Genomic DNA, 26,716 nt, shown 5'->3' on the forward strand with positions numbered 1-26,716 from the left:
AACATTGTGAGTTCACCCTGATTTAACCCGATTTTATCCAATCTATTGATATTATCTTTGTTGATGCCTCTATCTAGATCACCATTAATGATCACCAACACGATAACTCTAAAATATAGCATTCATTCACTAAGGTTTCCCCTTTTCCCCATCTCTATATATTTTAATGTAATTGGTTTTCACCACCTATTGGTTTACTTTGTATTTTAAGAGATTGCCAAAAGCATTCTTTTGTCTAATTCATCAATTGATCTTGTTAATGGTAGTTTTGAAGATGAATCATTCCTCAAATTAATTGAAGGATAAAAACATATCAAACAAGCTTTCAAATTCCTGGCTACCCTCTATGAACCCTATAACTTGGCCAGTTCATGGCATAAGAACCCGTGTTACAAGCTAACCTTTCTCTTTGCACCCACTTCACTAAATACCTTCAACAAGAATTAGATTCATTATGGATAAACCCTTAGATTCCTAGGAATTACCTTTTCTCTCAAGGATTCATATGTTTCCTTATGATCCAAGTAATTATTTCCAAAATTGAGAAAAAAAACTTACATATTGTATCAAAAAGCCCCTTTCTCTAGAAAGGAAATTTTAATTTTTATCTAATATTCTTGCATTGTTAGGATAAGGTGACATTAACTTTGCAAATTATATGGCATTCATGTGTCTCCATGTTCCTTGGTGAGTATTTCCTAGGACATTAGAGAAAAATATTTAATACTTTTTATTTTATGGCAAATTGTAATTGCATTTGCATGAGTTGAAATGTTGTAACAATGGTAAAGTTGTCAAAATGAATAAATTTGTGTCTTCTAGGCATCCATTTTGTGATATAAAAAGTAATGCTTTGGGTTCTTAATATTGGAAGGTAAAAGGTTGACACGCATAGCTATAGCCACATCTATTGCTGCTAATGTCTAGGCATGATTAACTCCATCACCGACCATGACATTCATGTCCTCCCCCTTAAGCTCTCCAATAAACCTCGGTTTGTCTTTTGGGAATAATTAGGCATGAACTTCAATTTCTCCTACTTGCATTTCATTACCAACACTCCTCTATCAATTAAAAATATTGTGATAGAATCACCTTATCAAATATAATAAATAATATATCTCCTTAACATACTAACTTACATGTATTTTGCTATTGACATAACCTTTACACCTCCTTCTAATATTTATTTTTAAAAAAATCAAAAGATAGGTCCCACTTAGAAAGAAAAGTCAGCAATGATAAGACCCCAAACGAGTTATAGAAAGCTCCTCTACATTCTTATATTGGAAATTTTATTTTTTTTAACAAAAGATAGGTCCCACTTAGAAAGAAAAGTCAGCAATGATAAGACCCGAAACGGAGTCATAGAAAGCTCCTCTACATTCTTATATTGGAAAAATATTTTCCAATGCGTGAGATAATATAAACCGCGTGAAATGAGAAGTCGGCTTCCTACGTGCGTGAATGGAATGCGACAAGAAAATACGAAACCATTTCTAGGAAAGATCTTGTCAGATAAGATTCATCGATGCGAATTCATACGAAAGAGCATATGGAGGAAAGATTCATCTATGCGAATTCCTGCGAAAGAGTGTATGGAGGAAAGATTCAACTATGTGAATTCCTGTGAAAGAGCGTATGGAGGAAAGATTCATCTATGTGAATTCATGCGAAAGTACATAGTCACGTCATGAAGTATTCGAGTTAGTTTCAATGAAGTCTGTAGTGAAAGCATAAGGAAAATACATTTTAAAGGTTCACTCGTAGAATTGATGAGAAAGCAACCTTAGAATTGAGTTAGAACAATAATTTAATCATGATTTTATGCCACGAAAAAAAGCCTATGCAGATTTCTTGGCTTGCACGCTAAGAATGCCGATTTCATTGCAACTTCAGTAAGACCGAGTCACTTTTTAATGTTTGCCGTGTTTATTTCTTCTATAAAATGACACTTCTATTAGCATTCTAAAGAGAAGAAATCTCAGAAAAGAAACACTGTAAATACTTCTAACAAATGGTTTCAGCGACTGCAAGCTGTATGCAAGTGGAATCGCACAAGACTTGGAAGAGGGCAACGAATAAGATTTCTAAAAGAAAATATACATCACATTATCAAAGAAAAGGGCTATATACTCTGCCGCAGATCAATTTTAACTCTTTAGATGATGTACACAAGGAATGTCTCTTAGACTTGGCATTATTTCCCGTAGACAGGAAAATCTGCGCTGATGCACTTTTGGACATTTGGGTTTATGTTGAGAAGCTACAAAGGCGTGATGCTTTTGCCATCTTATCAGAACTTGCGGACAGAAATCTGTTAAATTTAACTGGCAATCCAAGGTAATTGCCTTTGTTTTATGTATTCGATTTCTTTTAATCGTGTTTTTCAACACCAATCTGACATGTTTTCACTTAACAGAGGAAGTACAACAATCCCATATGGAAATGCTTCAGAGCTACATATCTCCCAGCGTGATGTAATACGAGATTTGATCTTCTATTTGGGACACGAAGACAATATTCTCCACCGCAAGAGGTTGTTCATAGAAAGGAAAAATGGTAGTTTGCTGGGGAAACACGAGTTGTTCAGAGGTAGAGCATTCGACGCTCAAATTCTCTGCATTCTCACCGGTGAGTTATTCTCTGAAATGCTGACCATTACTTTTATTGTTTATTGTTTATCTCCAATTATAGTTAAGAATTGAATTTCAAAAATGTTTTACTGCATAGAATATGGTTTGCATCAATTTTACAACTAACTTGACTGGGATGTGCACGAATTTCACATATATAACTAGCAGTGATAATCAATGCACAATTTTCTTATTGGATTTGCTTTGTAATTGATACATGCAGGCCCTATGGAGGAAAATGACTGGTATGATATGAATTTCCCCGAAACAGAATCTCTGTTGTTACTCTTCACTTCCACAGAATACTGCCTTCCCCCATTTCTCAAAACCATGAAAAAGCTGAAGTTTCTGATGATATCCAATTGCGGTATAGACAAAGCAACAGTTGAAGGTCTAGATGTCTTATCGTCACTCAATCAGCTTAAGAGTGTCCGCATGGAGAGGTTGATTTCACCCCTTGGTGGAAAACAGGGCATTGAAGCACTGCAGAACATAGAGAAGCTATCTTTGAGCTTATGTGAAGGATTTGAAAATATACCCGCATTCACCAGTTTACAAGATTTAAATCTGGACCACAACAATACTTTGGAGGAGTTGCCCCTCGGTATCTGCAATATACCCTCCATTCTGTCCTTTTCTATTACCAACTTCCATCAGCTTCAAAATATACCACATGATTTTGGGAAAATGAGAAATCTAAGAATGTTAAGGTTATCGGCATTACCATGCTTGGAACAGCTCCCTGCTTCAATTGGAAAGCTTGAACAGTTGGAGTATCTAAACATTTCACTATGTGAGATCTTGACAGAGCTTCCAAATGAAATAGGACAACTCAAGAAATTGAGGGAGCTTAATATGAGAGAGTGTTCCAGTTTGACAACGCTACCTTCAACTGTTTGTGAACTATGTTCCTTGAAGCTTGTTACCTGTGATGAGACGATTGGGAAGCAGTGGTTGCGGGCTAAGAACACTTCTATTCCGGATCTTAGTGTTCAAATTGTGGAAGCATACTTTAGTTTGGATTGGCTTGATATCTGACTTCTTTTCTTATCTCTCATCGTGAAGGACAAGAACCGAGGATATTGGCATACTTTGTAAAAGAAAATTATAGTTTTTCATGTTGACTGGCACAAATCGATGTAAAGTTTTCTAATATTTCAGCCTATCATTATGATAAATTCTTGTGGCAGTTCAATGCAGTAAAAATTATTTTCTTGATTGTACATACATAACGAACGTATTCTCTATCCCAATAGATAATCAATAAAATTTGTAAATGGGTGGGAGTTGTCCAGACATCAATTAAATTTGATCTCTGTAAGTTTCTATGAATGTAAGTTAGATCGGTGTTTTATGTACAGATTCGTCAAATTTTATAATTACAAATTATTTTGTTTAATTATTCTATTGTAATATATGTTAGAATAATAAATAATTGAATCATCACATGGTGTTAAACTTATAAAACTTAGACAATTGACTTTCAAGAGAAATTGGCCATAAATTTCATGGAGGAAATAGTTGTGTGAACATTAAAGTGGGCATTGAGTTTTAAAGTTAAGTAAAATGACATTCAACATTTGATAATGAGAAAAAAAATTCTCTCACTCATTTCTTGAAAAGTAAACCAAAATTATAAAAGGTTTCTAAAATGGAGTTTGTAGAGAAAACTCAACATTTGATCTTAAATCAACTTAACATTCTCCCATTTTAAGAGTGTCGGTAAGTTCAAACATTATGTGTGTTTGCATTTAGCAATATTTTATTGTACTATTAAATTTCTAATATAAATATATAGCTAAATTTATTTTTTAATGCATTGAGAGCATATTGTTCATGAAAAATAATATATTGTATTATATAAACAAGCATATTGTTATTTTTTAAATGGTCTATAATTGACATGTTTTTTGTCATATAATTGATTGTTACATTTAAGTTGGTGTTGTTTAACATCCTCAATAGATAAAGGTATGCTTTTATGAAATCTCACCCATTTAGGATTTGTGTGAACATTTTTCATCACATAGCTAATATATATGGTGTTGCCTTATACTTCATACAAATCCTTATCATCATGTCTCTAAGGGAGTGATTGATCACACATAATTCACTTTTGATGATTCAAGTTTCTCCAAATTGTATTCTAGATTCGTTATTTTTTAAGTTCATACAAAAACTGAGTAAAGTTAACCCTTTGACAAGGTTAAAGAATCAAAGAAAAAGATGGTGATTAATTTATCATATGTTACTATCATCTAACCTATGTTTAACATCTTAAAGAAAGGATTTAATTTTAAACTATTGCACATAATTGCACCCCAAAATAAATCAAGAAATCAAGAAAAACACTACATTGCTAAGTTAATTTGCATAAGAAACAAGCTAGATTGTGCTATATAACTCAGATATACCAAAGTACTTAAGAGTTATACACCCAAGAAAAAGAACAAAAGGTAAAATGTTCAAAAGAAAAGTTTTAAAAATAGATGTAGCACCACAAAATATGATAGTGATAACTATTGTATAAGTTACCTATTGGTATTTGCCATATACCATCCTCTCTCATATGGTCCCTTATATATAAATTACCTCTTGTTGAAATTTCCATATCCTATACACTCTCACATGGTCTATTCTATGATTGTCATCTACTTTAGAAAGCAACCTATGGTCTTATAAATATGATCTATCTAAGAATGTTAAGGTTGTCGACATCACAAGGCCTTAAAAGAGCTTGTCTCATCAATTGAAAAAGTGAAATAGTTGGAGTTTATCTAGACTTTTCAGTATGCTCTTGTGTCATTATCCTTACTCACTTCATACATGTCTCTCTTGTCTTCTTTGAATGTTTTTTCTTTGACAAAATTCATACATCCTATTGTGCTTTAATGGCTATCCATCAAATATTCAAGAGATCTCATTACAACAAAAGTAGGGAGGATATTATAAAATATTATCAATCCAATATTCTATTCCTACCAATTTTATTCTCTTCAAAATCCCAAAAAAAAATTCCATAAATTGATTTTATTCTTACCCTTCCCTCTCAATATTCCACAAGATTATATTATTTGGTCAGTTTTTGTCCAACTTATAGATAACCTATGGGGATGAGATTCCACCATAATGGTGTACTAGAAGAAACCCATTCCCCCATCTCTTTACTATATTCTCATGCCTACACCTTCCTCCTTAATTATAATTTCATAATCGGTCATGCCCTGACCTAAGATCATGCCTATAATAAATATCAAACCTTAGTATTAAATACCAAACCCTAGGTGGCTGAATATAAGAGAGTTGATCCCAATATGAGAGAAAATAAAGTATATCAAACCCCAGGTGAATGGGAATAGAGATTTGGCCCCAAAGATGAATAAATAAAATTTCGTCATGTTGATTTAAAAGAGGGTGGAATAAGATTCAGGAACTGACTAAGGAAAATATATATTTAAATAATGTTGATGTTTTTAATAAGGCCAACTTTTGGTGAAGAATTTCTCCTCTTTGAAGAGTTATATATAGAAGATAAGAAGGAAAAATAATGGAACAACTAGGAAATGAGATTTTATTAAATTTAAGCAGAAACCACAAACCAACAAATGAAATTTTGAGATCTGATTGGAGAGAGAGTAATAGTTTGATCTAAAATATAAGATAGTTTTGGTCTACAAGAAGTAATATAAGATAGTTTTGGTCTACAAGAAGTAATCATAAAATCATATGAAGATGAATAAAATTATCTACAATCATCAATAAAATGAAACACAAATACAAATTAGGGTAAAGATCCTTGTTGAGTAGTGAGGGCAAACTAGGTAAGGACTATAATAATCTAGACCCAAAATTATTATATAAAATGGAGAATAGCTTTAATAATTATCTTTGTGGTATGCCTAATTTCTATAACCTATGTATCATAAGATAGCAATTATTATATCATCGTGAGTCTCCGACATATCAAACCTCATTTTTGGATTAGTCGAATCTACAATAAGAGGCCCAGTCGCAAACATCTAATCATTATATGTCTTGGTCTTGTGTGTGTGTGTGTGCGCGCACGCGCGCGCGCGCGCTTGAACATAAATATATTTGTAACCTCGCAAGAAATCATATAAGGGAAGGAGGTGTAAGGAAGGCGAGCAGTTATAAAATTGTCATCTAAGTCTTGAGCACCCTGAATGGGTGTCCTATGTGCCTGCAACTAGGGCCAAGAGAGTGAGTGTATTCTCTTGGGCTTAGATAAGTAGATTACAAGGCCCCCTTATTTCAATCTCATTTCCCATCTATATAATGATTTACTACTGACTTCAAGGGATGAGGCATGAATAACAAAAGAAGATACAAGCTCTCCACTAGGTAGACCACCCCAAGCAGATGTCTAATATGCTTTCAATTGTGGCCAAGAGGGTGAGTGTCCTCTCTTGGGCTTAGTGTGGGGATGGCTTTAGGCAGACCTATCATGGTTCCTCCTCCCAACTCTATTGAGATTGAATACTAGTTAGTAATATAGATATGGTCTATCTTATTAAATTGAGGTAATTTCATGTTCTCATCAAACCCTAATCATTAAAAATTATGTGTATATATCATTGGTTGTAGTTGCAGCATTTAATCTTGAGTTTTATCTTGTTAAAGGGGAGGTTTACATGGTTAAGATATATCTCTAACCATATTCCATCTCTTTCTTTTATTGAAAGTGTGATTCTAGGGAAAGTTTTAGGGTAAATCTAGAATGAGACATTACATAATCGTTTAGCAATGTCAATACCACTAACATCCTATCTATCCTCTTCTCTCAAGAATGACCCTTCATTTTTAAAAAAAAAAAATTCTTCCATATTCATCCATTGTGGAAGTGGTTGATATGGATGATGTGACACCATTGTCCACCAAGCATGAGAAAACTAATTCCTAGAGGGATATCTATATTTTATAAGTAATAGTATTGTTTCTCTCTTTCTTACACAATATAAGGTTATTATTTGATTTATGGTAAGGTGATAAAACTATTTAGGGTTTCTTTCATAACTTTTTTGGTTTATAATATACATTTTGGTATGCATGAAAAAATTTCACCTTAAAGCATGACCATATATATTTTTTATGCATTGTTTGCATTTTTTTATTTTATGAAGATGTCATCCTTTTTTAGATCTATCATCTATTTATATTATTTTTGTTCTTGTTGTTTTATATTATTCTTGTTCTTTTTTTTTAGTATTATTCTTTTCTTAGCATTATATCTCTAATTGTTATCTATTGTAGGGAAAAAATTTATTACTTTATAGTGATTATCCTACTTATTAAGATCACAAAAGTATGTATTCCATTGATTCTAAGTAGAACTCATTTCAACTTGAGGCTTATCCACCATTGATTCTAAGTAGAACTCATTACTTTAGATCTTTCATCTATTATAAAATTATTCTTGTCTTCCCATCAATAGGACCTCAAAAGTAATTCTCTTTAAAGGAGATTACTTCACATATTTTGGATGTTATTCTACATCACTACTAAATAGCCTAGTAAATCAACTGTACTATATAAATCAATTCTTTATTTTTCTTCCATGAGTAGATTTTCTCATATCAACCCAAAACTTGAATAATTTTTATTTATGGTGCTTTCTCCATTCAACATCCATGGACTATCTAAGATATTTTATCCATTCATGTCTGGGCACAAATGAGGGGTATCCTCTTTTACAGCTATAATTTTCTCCCCTATTAAGAAAAAACCTTTTATGAAAGGAGTAATTGAGAGAAGATGGGTCCATCTCCATATTTCATTGGTTAACTACCTTGTCCCTCTATCATTTACATGAGATGTGATTATAATAAATATTATGTGATAGATCCCTTGATATTAAATCAATCCACTCTATCTATGTAGTTATACTGAAAGAAGAGTTTGAAATGAGACAAGCTAAGAACATAGGCAATCATTCATAAATAAATAAATAAAATTAGTATTATTTTTTATCGTGTAAGGCCTAGTCTATTCTCTTAATCTTGCACTATATTATACTCCTTTGCCTGAAATTTTATGTGTGTGTTCTTGAGCCTCTTTCCCACTTACTATTTTCTAAATCTACAAAAATGTTTCCTAGAAAAATCATCTCTATGACCTAGATGTTTCTACAATCAATTGAGAGTATCAAGGGATAATTATAAGCATCTGTAAGATTTAATTTTCTAAATTCTTATTTTTGATTGGTTGATTATCATAGTAATTGTAAAACCTTCTCAGTGTCTTGAGAAATCTCTTTTCAAAATATACGATCTTATTTCTTTGAATATTATTGATTATTAAATTAGATTTTGCTCTTAAATTGTTTTTAGTTGTTGTATTACAACTAAATCAAATTTTAAATTGATTGATGGGATTTAACACATAGTGTTGGCTCTCTATTTCATATTTATAAGAGTAGTTTTCATGTTTTTTTTAATAAATTATATTGCCAATTGACTAAAGCACAAGTGTACTCTTTAGTTAAACTATTCTAGTTTATTCCATTGATCTCTTTTCTTAAGTAATATACTTATAAGGATCTACCAAGTTACAATGTTCAAAAATATTGGTTAAATATTTTTGGAGTTGGTGTCTAATATACCTTCAAAGATCGCTTGTTAATTGGATTTCCCAACCCATTCATAACTTCCCATACAATATTAACATTCTCACTTATAAATTTTAATTTTTTGAATTGTTTTTTCTATGTGAATAACCAATGGCAGAATATGTCTAATACCAAGAACAAGGGCCCCTACAATGATCTTGCAAAAAAAATAAAAAAATCAATGGAGTGATTATTGTTTGATTGTATATCGGCTCAAGCGTGTCAACTTTAGGTGTAATTCAATATTTTACTATTCATAAGAAACTTTTTCATTAACTATATTAGCAGCATTATAATAGAGATCTACTTTAGTAAGGATTTTTTAATAAGGCATGAGCTAAGTGAAAGAGACATAATAAGGGACTATGTCCAAGCATTGTTTGAAATCATCCTCATGATCTTGTGAAGGGTCTTAAGACTCGAGCATAATTTATAGTGTTCACTCAAGCCTTTAAAATTTTAAAAAGATCTTAAATATTTTTATCTATTTGCTTATAGATTTTATTTCTTGATCTAAGTTGTGTGACTAGAAAGATTGGAAGAACTCCTTCAAATATTGGTTGCCAACCCTTAACAATGATTTTGAATTTTGATATGATCTCCTCTAGCTATATGCAAATCCACAACATGCTCTAAGTAGCACAATTTAGGAACATAATGTTGTTAAAAAAATTGGAAGCACATCAATCCAAGGTAAATGGAGAACTAACTGAGATCCAATGAAATGGTCACATAGGACTTGTGGTGTATCTTAGTTTATCAATGGTTATAGATAATAAAAGAAATGTCTAGTGTAAGTTGTGACATCAAACCACCATGCAATCCAACCCATGCCATCTTGGAGTCACTTGACACAAGGTTCTAAAAATGGTGTACATCAACAAGTGTGGGCTTGCAAGAAGAGAAAGCACTTGCAAATAGTATTTTTCTTAGGTAATGAGGTTTAATAACTTTCTTGGAGAAATAAGTATAATCTAATAGGGCTACCACCACTTGGCTTACATTATCATTAGTATTGGCTTGAAAATATCTTGTAGATGTCAAGACTTTAGTAATTCCACTATTATCATGTCTTATATTATGAACATTAATTTAAAGACCCGTTATTCAAAACATTATAATCATGCTTATGATTATCTCGCATTATAACTAAAAGACACTTTCTAATTTTATACATAAAAAAAAAATTCTAAAATAAGTATTCGATAAACCTACATATAATGCTTCCTTAAATATAATAGATATCACCATTTTATAATTAAAAACGAAAATAGAATAATTTTTTTGAAAGTACTGTAAGTGTAGCTTAAATACTTTATTTAAAAAATAAAATAAAAGATTGTCCCATCAAAAGTAAGCTTACGCAATGATAACTTATAAGACCCCAAGTGCGGTCATAAAAGGCTCCTCTATGTTTTTATATGACGGAAGAATATTTTCTGTGTGTTCAGGTAAAACAGAACGCGCCAAAAGTCAGCTTCCTATGTCCGTGAATGGAAGCAAACCCGAACTTTCCTACTAATTTGTTCAACCAGTTTAACACATGTCCTTCTGAAAACACATTTAAGATGAAAGGAATGCAACGAGTCAATACGAAATCATTTCGAAGAAACATGTTTTGCACATTCATGCGAAAGGGAGTATGAAAGAAAGGAAATCTCTTACGCACATTCATGCGAGGAACGAGGAAAAATCTCCTACAGATTCCTGCGAAAGAGAGTATGAAAGGCAATAAACGCAGATTCCTTTGCAACTTCAATAAAACCGAGTCGTTTGATATTTGCTGGTGCTTATTTCTTATATAAAGAAGGCAATTATATTTGCAAAGAGAAGAAATCACAGATAAGAAACTTTGTAAGGACAAGGAGCTTGACTGTTTTTGAATATTTCAACAATGGTTTCGATGATTGCAAACTGTATGCATGGGGAATCGCACAAGGCTTGGATGAGGGCAACGAACAAGATTTGTAAAAGAAAAGGGTTATATAGATTGCCGCAGATCAGTACTGACTCCTTAACAGATGTACTTTGTCAGCATCTGCAATATGCCCTCCATTTTGGCAGTATTGACTCCTTAGATGATGTACTCAAGGAATGTTTCTTAGACTTGGGGTTATTTCCCGCAGACAAGAAAATATGTGCTGATGCACTTCTGGACATTTGGGTTTATGTTCGAAAGCTACCAAGGCATAATGCTTCTGCCATCTTACCAGAACTCGCAAGAAGAAATCTGCTAGATTTAACTAGCAATGCGAGGTAATTGACCTTTGCGTTTGTATATTCAATTTATTTTAATCACGTTTTTCAACACTAAGCTGACATGCTTTCACTTTAACAGAGAAAGTACAACCAACCAATATGGAAATGCTTCAGAGGTATACTTTTCCCAGCATGATGGAACGCGAGATTTGGCCTTGTATTTTGGGCACCATGACAATATACTACACCGCAAGAGGTTGGTCATAGAAAGGAAGGACTTTTGTTCGTTAGAGAAATGGGAGTTGCTCAGAGACACGGCATTTGAGACTCAAATTCTCTCCATTCTCACCGGTGAGTTATTCAGAAACTTGTACACGTCCATTTTACTCCAGAAAAATATTTCTTTGTTATTCTAATCATTCTTTTTCATGTTCATTGCTGATGTCCATAGTAAAGAATTGAATTTGAAAATGATTTTCTGAATAGAATGCGGTCTACATCACTTTTCTAAGTAACTTGGCCGGCATGTGCATGAATTTCACATACATAACTAGTAGTCATTATTAAAGCACAATTGTCTAATTGGATTTGCTTTGTAATCAACACATGCAGGCCCTATGGACGAAAATGACTGGTATGATATGAATTTCCCTGAAACAGAGGCTCTGTTTTTATTCTTTTCTTCAACAGAATACTTTCTTCCCCAATTTCTGAAATCGATGAAGAAACTGAAGTTTCTGATGATATACAATTGCGGTTCAAACAAGGCAATAGTGAAAGGTCTAGATGTCTTATCATCACTCACTCAACTCAAGAGTGTCCGCTTGGAGAGGTTGATTTTACCCTTTGTTGAAAAACAGGGCATTGAAGAGCTGCAGAACATAGAGAAGCTATCTTTGAGCTTATGTGAAGGATTTGAAAATATATCCACATTCACCAAGGTACAAGATTTTAACCTGGACCACAGCAATGATTCGGACTTACCTTTTGGTATCTGCAATATGCCCTCTACTCTGTCATGCTCTATTACCAACTGCCATCAGCTTCAAATTTTACCATATGACTTTGGAAATATGATCAATCTGAAAATGTTGAGGTTATCGGCATTACCACGCCTGGAACAGCTTCCTGTGTCAATTGGGAAACTTGTACGGTTGGAATATTTAGACATTTCACTATGCGAGGGCTTGAAAGAACTTCCAAAGGAAATAGGCCAGCTCAAGAAATTGAGGGAGCTTGATATGAGAGAATGTACTCGTTTGATGGCGCTACCTTCAACTGTTTGTGAACTAAGTTCCCTGAAGCTTGTTACCTGTGATGAGACGATAGGGAAGCAATGGTTGCGAGCCAAGAACATTTCTATTCTTGGGCTTAGAGTTGAATTTGTGGAAGCACGCTTTAGTTTGGATTGGCTTGATGATTGACTTCTTTTATTATATCTTATCTTGAAGAAAACGTTCCAAGGATCTTGACATCCTTTGTAAAGTTTTCATTATTTGTTTCCATGTTCATTGGCACAAATCAATACAAGGTCCTCTAGATTTTCAGCCAATGATCAAGTTTTATGGCGGTTCAGTACAGTATACGTTCTTCAATGCATTGTACATGCATAACAAACGTATTCTAATAAGTTTGTAATGGATTCGCATATCAATTAAATTTATCTGCGTATCTTCTCTGAAAGTATATTAAATTAATCCAATGCTTATAAGTTTTCAATTTTCTACTATGCCGTATGTACAAATCTGCCAAAACTTACAATTAGAAATTAGGTTTTTGAATTTGCCTAATAGGATAAATATGGTGGATATAGTCCACCGGAATTTAGTATCCTCGCGCTAGAACTATCACGTCGTATTTATTTCATGCGGAATTTTCATGCCGATTTGTGGTAATTTCTAAACATAATTGTGTCCCTGCAAACCTACTTCCTTAACCGATATGCTCCACAACCTGCGATCTCATCGCTGGAGGAGTTTTAGTATTATCAACAAGGGCAGTTCCCACAACAACAATGAAATCGAATTGAGTTTTTACAGAGCGACAGTGGAGTTGCTTACCCTGTACCAAGGTTTGCATATACTCCTACAACTGTGGCCATGGCGGTATAGTCCCAATCAAAGCCTTCCTTTTTCATGCACCCAAAGAGTTCATTTTCCATGTACCCAAAGAGTTCTAGAGCCTCTTCATACAACCCGCCTCAGGTATATCCTCTAATCATAGAATTCCATGAAACTAAATTTCGGTTAGCCATTCTGTCAATGATTGCATTCCCCACAAAATAATTGGATTGGCATCCAATTCTTACAATGTAAGCAAAAAACTGATTTCCTACCTCTAGAGCTTCTACACATGAGCAAGCCTTTAAAATGCTTGAAAAAACAAATTCATTTGAGCTTATGCCAGACCGTTGCATGGCGGAAAATATCTTCAAGGCCTCTTTAAAATGCCTCGTCTGAACATACGATGCAGTCATTGAAGCCCGTGAGAAAGCGTTTCTTTAAGACATTTTGTCGAACACTTGACATACACCTGTCGAACTTCCACATTTGGCGTAAACATTAATAAGGCTTTAAAATGCTTGAAAAAACAAATTCATTTGAGCTTATGCCAGACCGTTGCATGGCGGAAAATATCTTCAAGGCCTCTTTAAAATGCCTCGTCTGAACATATGATGCAGTCATTGAAGCCCGTGAGAAAGCATTTCTTTAAGACATTTTGTCGAACACTTGACATACACCTGTCGAACTTCCACATTGGCGTAAAAATTAATAACGTTATTTTGAGCAAATACTTCCTGGTTATGTCCTGTTTTGATCATATCGGAATGGACAATTTTCTATCTTCTTGCAATACATTATAATATGCGTAGAATCTGCCAGCATGCTTCCTTGGTTTATAAAAGAGAGCGGTTCATTCTGTTTTTCGTGTTTACAAGAGCTTCTAACATCTACAATAAATTAATGTTGTTTATTAATCATATATTAAATGCCTTTTTAATTAATGTATATTTTTAATATATATTAATTTCGGCTGAATTATGCATTTATTAATTTAGGGTATATATATATATATACTATTTAATATCCCTAGTTGGTATATTGTAATCATATATGCTTGGGAACTTAGTTCTTTGGGAAATGATTATCTAGTTTAAGTTTCCTTAAATGTATAGTTAGGTTATTAGGAAAATATATCTTGACTTCAAACCAAAAATAAGTATAGATAAACTGTGTCAAGATAAAATAAAAATGATGTTTTATTTTGAAAATGAACATCATATTTTTATGTGTTTAATGAATAATTGATTTTATATCACTGGGCGATTTGCTTATATTATATTAATGTAATTATGGTTTGAAAACGCATGACGATGTATCTATGTTATTGTATGATGCAATCAAACTTTAGGAAGTTAGAAAACCATGAACGCCTATACTTAGACAAGGTAGGCAAACTGCAATTAAACTTAGATCCATTAGGAAACTGGATCGTTTTTAATGTTTAAACCATATGGAAAAAGATTGTCTTCTCTGGTTTATGCCTGTGCATGTTTAAATTTATGTTTTCACATTTGCTTAGGGAATGACAAGTCCTTGGTTGTGATTGTCGGTTTTGTCGTTTGTTGATTTGGGTACCTATTATGTCCTTGATCTCGAGAAATTATGGTTTTCTTGTGATGGGTTGTATTCAGTCATGACCTTTATGCAGGTGTTAAATATTGGTTTGTGGTAGACTATAGCTGGTCAGGTCTCTAGTTAGAGTACCGTCAGTCAGTGCATCTCGTATGAAGTCTAGTTTGACCAAGTGGGTAATCCTACCATATTGAACTCTGTTTGCTTGACCTTGTGTATTCATGGGTTTTAGGAGTTCATTTGAGTATGTTCGCTAGTATGTTGTTGTGTTGCCTTTGATAGGAGCATGGTTGTGGAGTCATCCTAATGTTATTGCCCTCATGAGAACCTAATATTCATGTTAGACCATGGGATGCTTATGATGGGTTGTGAAGATTTAATTTCGCGAATGCTCCAATTGATCTATTATTATTGCTTCTTATTATGTTCAGTTGGATCCTTTTCTATTCAAGGATCATTCATGTATTTATTTGACCAATGTGGTTGTATGTTTTATTGGTTATGTTTGCCTTGACGGTAGGATTGTAAATGATGTAAACCTTATGGATTCTTCATTATTGATTAAGTATCAGAGGGGTCTTGCAGTTGAGCAGACCCGGAGATGTAGCCCAGTAGGGGTGAACTACGAGATCATTTCGGTGTTATGGGGTGTTTTTACATTTTTATGTTTTCTTTTAATTCGGCATGTATGGATGCTTTATGTTAAAATGTATAATGGGGATTAGATGAAGATAATCATAAATGCATGTCTGTAGTCATTTTGTTTAATGCAATAATTAGGATCATCAGAGAATATAGATTTGATTAATGAAATATATTCAGTTATTGATAGCGCAATTAAGTAGGCATGGGAAGTATTCATTAGTTTATTATGAAGCTAAAGTACGTTATGAACTAGATGCATGGCATATGTTTAATGTAAGATTGAATGTAAAGAGTGGTTAAATTTTATTGGATGAATCTAATCATGTTATCTAAATTTAACATTAATGGTTAAACTCATTAAGTTATCTATATTTTAACTCTAATGAATGAACTTCATTAAGTTATCCATATTTTAACTCTAATGGATGAACGACCACAAGATATCTATGTTTTAACTTTAATGGGTGAATTTTCTCATGTTAGCTACATCTTCAACCATAATGGATGAACGCATCCTATTATCTAAAATTTTAATTTACTGAACAAATTATATCCTTATTTAAAGTAATAACAAAATTAAGTTAACCTGCTTAATTGGATCAAATGTCGTGAGTTGAGTTAGACGTTAAATTAAGTAATCATGTTGGGAAACTCCTGAGGTATTGTTCAGTCTTTCGCTGTATTATCTGAGCTTTTGATAACTCATTGTATCATTATGTTGTGTTTAATTTTTATTTTATTTTTAAATTATTTGCACTCCATTTGTGTGCTTTAGCTTTATCCCTTCAGGGTTTCCTGGTGGGGCATTACATTTGGTATCAAAGCCAAGTTACAAACACTGGGATCTTTGGTTTCGTTTGTGCCCTTTGTTGGTGTGAGGTGTATAGACCTTAAATGTTGTATGCTTGTCTTTCTTTTGTATGCGTGTGATTGAGATATAGGATCTTAAAGATCTTAAGGACTCGTATTTTGCTCTTTTGCATATTCTTTCGAGCAAACCTTTATTGTGTGTAACGTGTGTGATCACACCTTATTTTTACCTACTTGATGTTGGTTCTTTTGAGTGATTACATGTGCTTTGTTTTCTTATTGATATTTTGGTTTATGATTACTCTTTTTTTTTCTGAAAGAGAGTTGTATGTATCTTCCTCATTGATTGTTGTACTCTTTAGACTAATCCATTTGGGTTGGCCAGTGCTTGTCTTGAATCTAAAAGTAAGAAATGTGCTTGTTTTAAGAGTATGATCTAGCTTAGTGTTGTTCATTTGAAGGACTAGTATGGTAAATGTTGAATGCTTATTTTGTAGCAAATTGAATGATTATCGCCCTTCCTCCTCTTTCTCTCTAGAAATTAAAATATTTGTTATACGTGTATTTATCTCTTATGAGAGTTTTCTTATTGCAAGAGAAAGGTTGTGACTTCTTGAACCCTTGTGTGAACCTTATGATGCTTTTGTGTTTTTAGATAATAAAAGGGCTATGGGTTTAAAAGTTCAATTTGATTATTGGGAGAAAATTGTATGTTTACATTAAAGAATTCTCCATGTGTATTGTAGGAGTAACATAATTAAATTCTATCTTAAGTAATGTGCATTAATATGTGAATAGTTGTTATGTGAAACTGTCTGGTGTGTAAAAGATGTAAAAAAGGGAACATGTTATAGTGGCTAAGAGTGTATTAATGTGTTCCACGAAAGTTTGTTTTATGTGTTTCATTGTACCGACTCAATTGAGGACCTATTTTAACAATGCTACATTGAACTTTCTTTTGGAAATATATATAATTGACTTATTATGATTAGAAAGTGCAAATGAAAGCTTGTTTGATGTGCATGCATTAATATATATTATTTAGTTGATAGTTTCTCGTTTACCTTCTTATCATACCTTAGATTTTCAAAGAAAAGTTGCAGATTATGATATCTTTTGTATTGAATTAAAAGTAGCGAGTGTTCGCATGAGGTCTTGCATTATCGAAAAGATTGTCTGACTTGATTTCTTGTTTGGAAAACTAGAACATTATGTTGCAACCATAATAATTGAAAATGTCATGCTAGGCCTATTGGCATTCTTCAAAAAAAACAGGAGTGAAATGAAAACCATGCAATTAAAATGATAGACTTATAGTGAGAAATTTTATAATGTTGTGTGATCTTGTTAAATCTTGTGCTTATGTAAGAAATGGTTTGACTATCAAACTCTCTTTCCCTTCTCTTTGCCTAGATTATAAGATTTTTAGAAATGCTACTAAAGGGTGCATTAATTTAAATAGAATGTTTATAAAACATGTGAAATTGTATTTTTGCATTTTGGCTTCATATTGGAAGATGAAAGTCTTACGCTTTGGAAAGAAATTTGCATATTTAGTAATGTGGTTATGAATGCTTAGTAGAATTAGAGAAAGATATAGGAACGACGTTATTTCCTAGGCCGCACCACATGATGAGCTATTGCGATAGCTATACAATTGTTCCCTCCTTTCTCGTTGGTGGCTAGATGCTAGTCACATAGTGATGTTATGTGCAATTGTGATATTCTTATTTATTTCTTTGGGGACCAGCAATTTCTTGTGATCTTTTGCATACTTGATTTGGTCTTGTGTTGAAATGTGAAATTTCTCTCCAAGGATGTATGAGATGGTCTTGGTTGAGTGTGTACAAGGAAGTAGACGTAGGGAACCTTGAGGATGGGGGTATGTGAGGCTGTGATGCAGCTAGGATCCACTACCTACCTATGTGTGGTGACTATCTCTTGGAGGCTAACCACCTTACTCAACAAGGGATGTTCATGAAGTTCTTGTATAGAAGGTAGCACTGCTATGGTGTGCCCTAGCACCATCAAGCCCTTGAGTGAGATATTTGATATTTATGATCATATTATGGTTCTGAGATCACGCATAGAGATGTTGATCATGCATGTTTTCTTTGATCAAGCATTAGACATGCTCACACGTGGCCTTTTGAGTTGTGCATTCTAGTTATGTGGATGGTTATTATGTGTAATCATGGAGTAAATTGTGTTAACTTGTCACTATGTTATGGGACATAGTCATTGGAAAGGTTCTTATATGCCTCGCAAGTGTAAACAATTGGGTACTATGTGTTGCTCTTATTTATTGAAAGTTAACTTGGTTGTAGAATTTGATATTTGAAGGTAGTTCTATGCGATTAGTTTTATGAAAAGATGGATGGTAAAAGAAATTGATCATGATGACATTTTTCTTGTCATACTTGGTTGATGATTGTGGTAATTGTTGTTTATCTCTTTTTATGCTTTAATTTGGTATGATGATAGGGAGAAAAATCATGTTTCTCTACTATGATTATAGATAGTTCTTAGAATATTTTAAGAAAAGTATTGATTTAGATGTATCATGCCAATGGATAATGGCATTCGTAGAGGATTTAGCAATAATGTTTTATTTATTTATGGAAAGATTCCTATGTGCAATTTGATATTTGTTGAATGAGTTTCAGGGCTAATGCGTGCGACATGTTCTCCAACTAGCCTTACGACTTCCAGGAGTAAGTCAGAATCTAGGGGGGAGAATGTAGTACCCCTGCCCTAATCAGATTCTAATCTCGGTTTGACCTTGGTTAGTTTATCATGTAATCATGTTATAGTCAGATGTTTTAATTATTGTGCGTACCTGTTAATGTGGTTTTCACATCAATTCATATGTAAGTTTATTATTTCTCCTGAATTGTGCTATTAATCTCAGGCTAACACTTTTATTAAATATATATACATATATGCATGTGTGATTCATGGTTACAGGAGATTGCAGGTACAATACCCCATGGGTACAAGGTTCAACTCCATCTGGGTTTGCAGGTTTGAGTGCTCCTCATTAACCCTTAGAATTGGATTAGGTGGTCAGGAGACCCTCATTTGACCCTAGTCGTGCTCAAGTGAGCGTTGTCAGTCATCTGTCAGTATTCCTTTGGTTGGGTATGCAAGTTGTCTATTTGTTTGGCCTTCTTGGATTGTGTGTTTTGTGTGTGGTTAAATTGAGTAATTAGTCCTTAGTATTTAATTTGATTAAATGTGTGGTTATGCATTAAAAATTAAGGGACTAGATTAAATAGGTTCCCTTTAGGCGATTAATTGTTAATTAGAATTGCTCAATTTAAATTAGAAGCAAGTTCAATTAAATGGTTAATGTTAATTGATTAATTTACTTAGTTATGCTTTTGGAAATGAAAGACTTAAATTAATTTGAAATAGAATTAATTTAATCTCTTTGCCTTTTAAAAATAGAAAGGTTGATTTTAATTATTTAAGAAAATCAATTTAATTAGAAAAGCGAGTTTAAAATATATTGGATATAGTTTCGAAAGAATGAATTTGGGATTTTATTTTGAATAAAAATAAAATATAAAAAATAAAAATAAAAATAAATAAATAAAATATATATATATTACCCTCATGAAATATATTAATTTGTGGAACCACCTCGAACTTCTTTACCTCCTTCCCAACCCGTTCTTCCTAAGGCACCTTTGCCAACAGATAAGCTACCCAGTGATTATGATCTTATCAAGCAACTTAATTTTACTCCAGCTAAGATCTCACTTTGGGATTCACTTCAAACCGCCCCGATGTATCAAGATATGCTACAAGAAACTTTACAAAATATTTTGTTACCTTCCTCTACGAGACTGGCTGACATGAATGCACTGATGGATCATATTCATGCGGATTCACCAAATATTACTTTCTATCCGCATGAACTCCCACCTCCTGAAGTGGGGAATTTAGTAGATTCGTTGATGATCATTGTTCATGTGAATGGTGTTGGTATTAGATGAACGCTTGTTGATACAAGTTTGGCGTTGAACGTTTGTGGTTTAGACTTATTACCAAAGACAAAGGTGGACCCAAATTATTTGGCAGCCTCCTCCTTGTTCATTCGAGGTTTCAATAACAGTGGTAAGACCGTTGTGGGGATTGTCATACTATCCTTGAAGGCTGGACCAATTACTATTCCAACCCTTGTTCAGGTTATGCCAAGCCCTCTATCATACAATCTTCTTTTAGGTAGACCATGGCTACATGCTTTCGGAGTTGTTTCATCTACACTTCATGGATCCATGAAGTTTGTGGCTAATAATCTGATAGTCACGGTTAAGGTTGATCCTGAGGCTATGCAGTTATGTCAAATAGCCTCAGTCGGTCAGGCTTTTGTTACACCTTCATTTCAAAATTATGTACCCACTTTGTCTTCTTCAATTATAACTTTTGCTTCTGTGTCATCCCCTAAAAAGGAGGAGCAAAGGAAGGAAGAAGTCACTAAGAGAGTCCTTAAAAAGGATAAATCACCTGAGAAGAAGGATTCTTCGAAAGAAAAATCCCCAAAGGTAGATACTCCTAAGATGAAAATGTTGGAGTGTACACATATAAATCCTTCCCTAGCTAAATCACATTCTCTATCAAAATTGAATACATGTTTAAGTGATGTTGGGGTTATTTGGATTTTACTGACTCTCATGTTGATGAGTACAAAGTAGACCTCGTCCATTTAAGATTTTCCAAGATCTCATTCACCTCGGCTACGAAAGATGATTATGCATCTATAAAGATAGGTGATACTTGTCATGTTGACCACCTCTTCTATACAAAACCACCATCATTCAAGGAATTAAAAAACATCTATGGTCCCAGATACAAGCTTATGTCTCGGCTTGGATATGATGGAAAGGGTTGTTGGTGCAGAGGCACCTAAGCACACAAGGATACCAGGAGGTCAAAAGTCATAATATGAGCGATTTTATTGTATTTGAGCCATTCATAATGTATTAAGGCTATTTGATTCCATTGAATTATAATATGTAAGGATAAATGAGACATTTTGTCCAAAGATATCATATTTGGTCCATCTTGAAGTGTTAAAAGTGTCCATGTAACGATTAGAGTCATTTATGTCAAAAATGCAAAAATTGTAAAAATTGCAAAGTTGCAACATTGCCAAAAAGTGCAACAAAAGTGTAAAAATGAAATTCATTGGTCATGAGGTGGTTAGAGTAGTTAGGAAGGAGTTTTAAATGGTTTATAAAACCATGTTTGGTCAAAATCAAGAAGGTAGATAAGTTTGGAGGGGATTTGACAAAGATTATCCATCAAACCCTCAAACTGTCATAAGGTTTTAAGGAATTTGTGACTATCATAGATCCATGGAGGATCAAATTTGGTGTAATTTTATATATAGATGTTATTTAATGATAGATAAATTAAATATCTTTTAGATGAATCCTTTCTGATGCATTTTTGTGTAGTATTTGACAAGATATGTTTGTTTTTACAATAATTGTCAAAACCCTGCCAAGGGTTACCCGTTTTTGGGAAAATGCTCATAAATTTTTATTTAACTGTTGGATCTAGCTGGAATTTTGAGAGAACTTGTGTAACTTAGCAATCTAAAGTCTGACTGAAGCGAGTTTCTTTATGATCAAAATTTAAAAAGTTATTGATGACGGTTTTCTACAGTTCATGGTGAAAGGCAGTAGCAATCCGGTTGCATCATTTGGTGTGGTCGCATGAGGAATAGTAATGAAGAAAGGATATATGTGTTGGAAAGGTCTCTAAATATTCTTTCCACTATTTTTTGTCTTACTTTATTTGGTTAAGAATTGAATATTTTGTGATTATTTTGGTGAAAACAGTTTTTAAGGGATGAAACCCCAAACTAGGGTATTCCATGGCAAATAAGAATTTGTTCTCTCATGTTATGGTGAATTTTATGATCTGAAATATTGAATGAAGTTTTGTAGGGATGTAATATAACCTTTGAAATTGGTTTAGAGTTGAGAATAATGTTTTATCTTTTTATATGCCTCTTGATTCAATTTTAATGTCGACCCTTGAATGAAGGTTTTATGGTTTGTGATAGATGCTCTGCATCAAATTGGTATCAGAGCTAGAAGAGCCTGAGAGTGTGAGGAGTGACAACTCACACTAGGACCTAGCCAAGAAGGATTTTTTATTTGGTTTTTGTTGATGATTTTTTGGTTGCAAGGTGCTCGTCCATGTAGTTTCAAGAAGGTAGAAAAGGAAGGTTTGACAAGGGCCATGGGATGGTCCATTGGTTGCCAAAAGACTAGGGAGAGAGGCAAAGAGGAGAACTCCTAGGTGAGGCACAAAGGTTTTTGGTGAGGTGATGTAGCATGGAGAGGTGGACTTATCATTGGTAAAATCACTTGGGTGGCAGCCACTACAAACTCCATTGGTAGGATTCACAAAGAGATTGTTTGAGAAGGAAGAATCAACATAAAGAAGATGAGAGCAGCATACAGAGGCATAAAGAGGTAAAGATGAAGACAAAGGTGAAAATTTTACTCAAAATTTTTCTTGCAGGTCATTGTACCCACGTTTCCAAGGGACTTGGAAACTTTTCAAGGTTGGGAGTATGGTGCAGAGGCACCTAAGCACACAAGGATACGAGGAGGTCAAAAGTTATAATATGAGCAATTTTATATTATTTGAGCCATTCATAATGTATTAAGATTATTTGATTCCATTGAATCATAATATGTAAGGCTAAATGAGACATTTTTTCCAAAGATATCATATTTGGTCCATCTTGAAATGTTAAAAGTGTCCATGTAAGGGTTAGAGTCACTTATGTCAAAAATTGTAAAAATTGCAAAGTTGGAACATTGCCAAAAAGTGCAACAAAAGTGTAAAAATGAAATCCATTGGTCATGAGGTGGTTAGATTAGTTAGGAAGGAGTTGGAAATGGTTTATAAAACCATGTTTGGTCTAAATCAAGAAGGTAGATCAGTTTGGAGGGGATTTGACAAATATTATCCATCAAACCCTCAAACCGTCATAAGGTTTTAAGGAATCTGTGACTGTCATAGATCCATGGAGGATCAAATTTTGTGTAATTTTATATGAAGATGTTATTGAATGATAGATAAATGAAATATATTTTAGATGAATCTTTTATTATGCATTTTTGTGGATTATTTGGCAAGATATGTTTGTTTTACAATAATTGTCAAAACCTTACCAAGGGTTACCCGTTTTTGGGGAAAATGCTTATAACATTTTGTTTAACAGTTAGATTTGTCTATAATTTAGAGAGAACTTGTGTAACTCAGCATTCTAAAGTCTGACTGAAGTGATTGTCTTTATGATCAAAATTTAAAAATGCATTGATGACTGTTTGCTACAGTTCATGGTGAAAGGCAGACGGGTGAAGGTAGTAGCAATCCGGTTGCAGAATTTGGTGTGGTCACACAAGGAATAGTAATGAAGAAAGGCTACATGTGTTGGAAAGATCTCTGAATATTCTTTCCATTTTTTTTGTCTTACTTGATTTGGTTAAGAATTGAATATTTTATGATTATTTTTGTGAAAACAGTTTTTAAGGGATGAAACCCTGAACTAGGGTATTCCATGGCAAATAAGAATTTGTTCTCTCATGTTATGGTGAATGTTATGATCTGAAATATTAAATTAATGTCTATAGGGATGTAATATAACCTTTGAAATTGGTTTGGAGTTGAGAAGAATGTTTTATCTTTTTATATGCCTCTTGATTCAAGTTTAAAGTCTACCCTTGAATGAAGATTTTATGGTTTGTGATAGATGCTCTGCATCAGTTGTGGACCTAATGAGAAAGGTATCTAAATTCCTTTATAGGCCGAACCTTGACACCACAACACCAGACTAGGATACTGCAATACGATTTGAAAGGTGACACCATGGTTAACTGTTAACATGATTTATGTTGATCCCCTTCCTTTAAAGCTTCTTCATCCAAAAATCATTGACGTTGGTGTATCACCCCACAAAATTCCCTTGGATCTTTTCCCTTCCAAAGAATCCTTGAAGGAATTTTCGGGTGTATATGATGGGCTGCCCTCTTATCATCATAAATATTGATTCCCATATTGCTTGAATACCCAAGCATACTTTGGGGAATTCATTTCATAGGGGGCACCTCTATCTCACAATGAAGAACAAATGTCTATCCCTCATCCAGAAGATCGTAGTGTGCTCCTTAGAGGAGAAACTAATGATGTCATCATGAGTGATAAGACTCCCAACAAGGTCATAAAAGTGGGGAAATTCTTATCCCCCAAAGAATTCAAAGAAAATTTTGACTTGCTACATCAACTCCCTGACATTTTTGCTTGGTCTTACGAAGAGATGCCTCACATGATTAGTCCATTGTGGTACACAACATTGTGCTTAGTCCTAATGCTAAGTCGGTGAAGAAAAAGATTTGAAAGATGAATCCTAAGGTGGCTTTATTAGTCAAGGCCAAGATAGAGAAGCTCTTGAAATCTAGCTTTATCCACCCCATTGACTATTCACCTTGGATCTTCAACATTTTCCCGATAAGAAAACCCGATGGTTGAATCCGCATTTGCATTGATTTTCAGGAAGTGAACAAAGTCTCCCTCAAGGATGACTTTCCTCTCCTAAATATTGATATGATCATGGATTCAATTGTGGGGTATGCTTTGCTCTCATTCATGGACAGCTTCTCGGGTTATAACCAGATCCATATTAACCAATAAGATCAATATAAAACTGCTTTCACAACCTCTTGGAGGACCTTTTGCTATATCGTCATGTTGTTTGGGTTGAAGAATGAGGGACAGACCTATCAACAAGCCATGACCTTGATATTCCACAATTTCATCCATAAGTCTTAGAAGACTATGTCAATGATATCTTGGTAAAATCCTTAGCACAAGGAACGCATATTGAAAATATCAGTTTGGTCTTTGAAAGACTTTGGTTGTATAAGATGAGAGTGAATCCTCTCAAGTGTATCTTCGGTGTTGACACCAGGAAGCTCCTAGGATTCATCGTCTCCTATCGAGGAATCGCAATAGATATGGATAAGATCAATGCTATTGTGAACATGCCTCCACCTAAAAATATATCTCAGCTTTGTAGCCTATAGGGGAAGATCCAGGTCATTCATCTTTTTGTGATGCAATTGACTGATCGTACCCTCCCCTTTATGAAACTACTGAAGAAAGATACCCATTTCAAATGGAATGAAGAATGTTAAAAGGCATTTAATTCTATCAAGGATTACCTAGATAATCCTCCTATTCTAATGTCAGCTATGTCTGATAAACCTTTCTTCTTGAATATGTCTGCCTCATCTCACGCTTTAGCAACATTGTTAGCCCAGCACGATGATGAAGGTCAGGAAAGAGCAGTCTATTACATCAGTCGTACTTTGATAGAGTATCAAACCCGATATTCTATTGTGGAAAAGAAGTGTTTATCCCTTGTCTTTGTGACTTAGAAGTTGAGACATTACATCCTCCATGTAGAAACACGAGTCATTGCTAAAAATGATATCTGCAAGCACCTCTTTGCAAAGTATGATCTCTCAGGAAGGTTGGCCAAGTGGGTAATGCTACTCTTTAAGTTTGAGTTGCAGTTCATAACTCAGAAGTCAATCAAAGGGCAGCTCATCACTGATCAGTTGGCTGACGCTTCCTCAAACAAATCTTTTCCCACCTTAGATCTCTTCCCTGATGAGAATGTTCTGATCATTTCCCAAGACCTCTGTGTGGGACATGTATTTTGACGGTTCGAGGTGTCAAACTGGCTCAGGTGCAAGTGTGGTTTTTGTCTCACCCGAAGGAAAGCAAGTTCTTCTCTCTTTCCATTTGGAATTTCACTATACCAATAACATTGTTGAGTAGGAGGCCTTGATTACAGGACTCTATGCCACAATTGCCATTTGTGTGAAGAACATCCATATCCATGGAGATTCTAAGCTTATCGTAAACCAAGTGACAGGTGCCTATCATGTTAAGAAGTTGAAGTTATCTCAGTATAAGGATTTGGTATTGAACATACTAAAGCAATTATTTGCTTACATGATTGATAGCATCTCATGGAGGGAAAATCATCATGCGGATGTAATGGCAAGTGTTGCTTCCCTTATAGGCTCAAATTTTGGTTAGGACAAATACAACTTTGTGGTAAAAGTCCT

General features: G+C 33.9%; 2 protein-coding genes across 2 annotated transcripts; both read left to right on the plus strand.

Annotated features, from left to right (window-relative positions):
- The first annotated feature begins 1,992 nt into the window (after positions 1 to 1,992).
- LOC131079823 (probable disease resistance protein At4g33300) lies at positions 1,993 to 3,907 on the plus strand. The gene is made up of 3 exons (XM_058017863.2): positions 1,993 to 2,343; positions 2,423 to 2,634; positions 2,860 to 3,907. Exons 1-3 carry the CDS (start codon positions 2,018 to 2,020, stop codon positions 3,672 to 3,674), a joined length of 1,353 nt encoding a protein of 450 aa, XP_057873846.2. The 5' UTR covers positions 1,993 to 2,017; the 3' UTR covers positions 3,675 to 3,907.
- Positions 3,908 to 10,937: 7,030 nt separating this feature from the next.
- Positions 10,938 to 13,136, plus strand: LOC131079824 (probable disease resistance protein At4g33300). The gene is made up of 3 exons (XM_059219618.1): positions 10,938 to 11,517; positions 11,600 to 11,811; positions 12,073 to 13,136. Exons 1-3 carry the CDS (start codon positions 11,156 to 11,158, stop codon positions 12,882 to 12,884), a joined length of 1,386 nt encoding a protein of 461 aa, XP_059075601.1. The 5' UTR covers positions 10,938 to 11,155; the 3' UTR covers positions 12,885 to 13,136.
- Positions 13,137 to 26,716: the final 13,580 nt, after the last annotated feature.

The sequence above is a fragment of the Cryptomeria japonica genome, chromosome 4 (genome assembly GCF_030272615.1).
Source record: "Cryptomeria japonica chromosome 4, Sugi_1.0, whole genome shotgun sequence".
In the NCBI taxonomy this organism is placed as follows: Eukaryota; Viridiplantae; Streptophyta; class Pinopsida; order Cupressales; family Cupressaceae; genus Cryptomeria; species Cryptomeria japonica.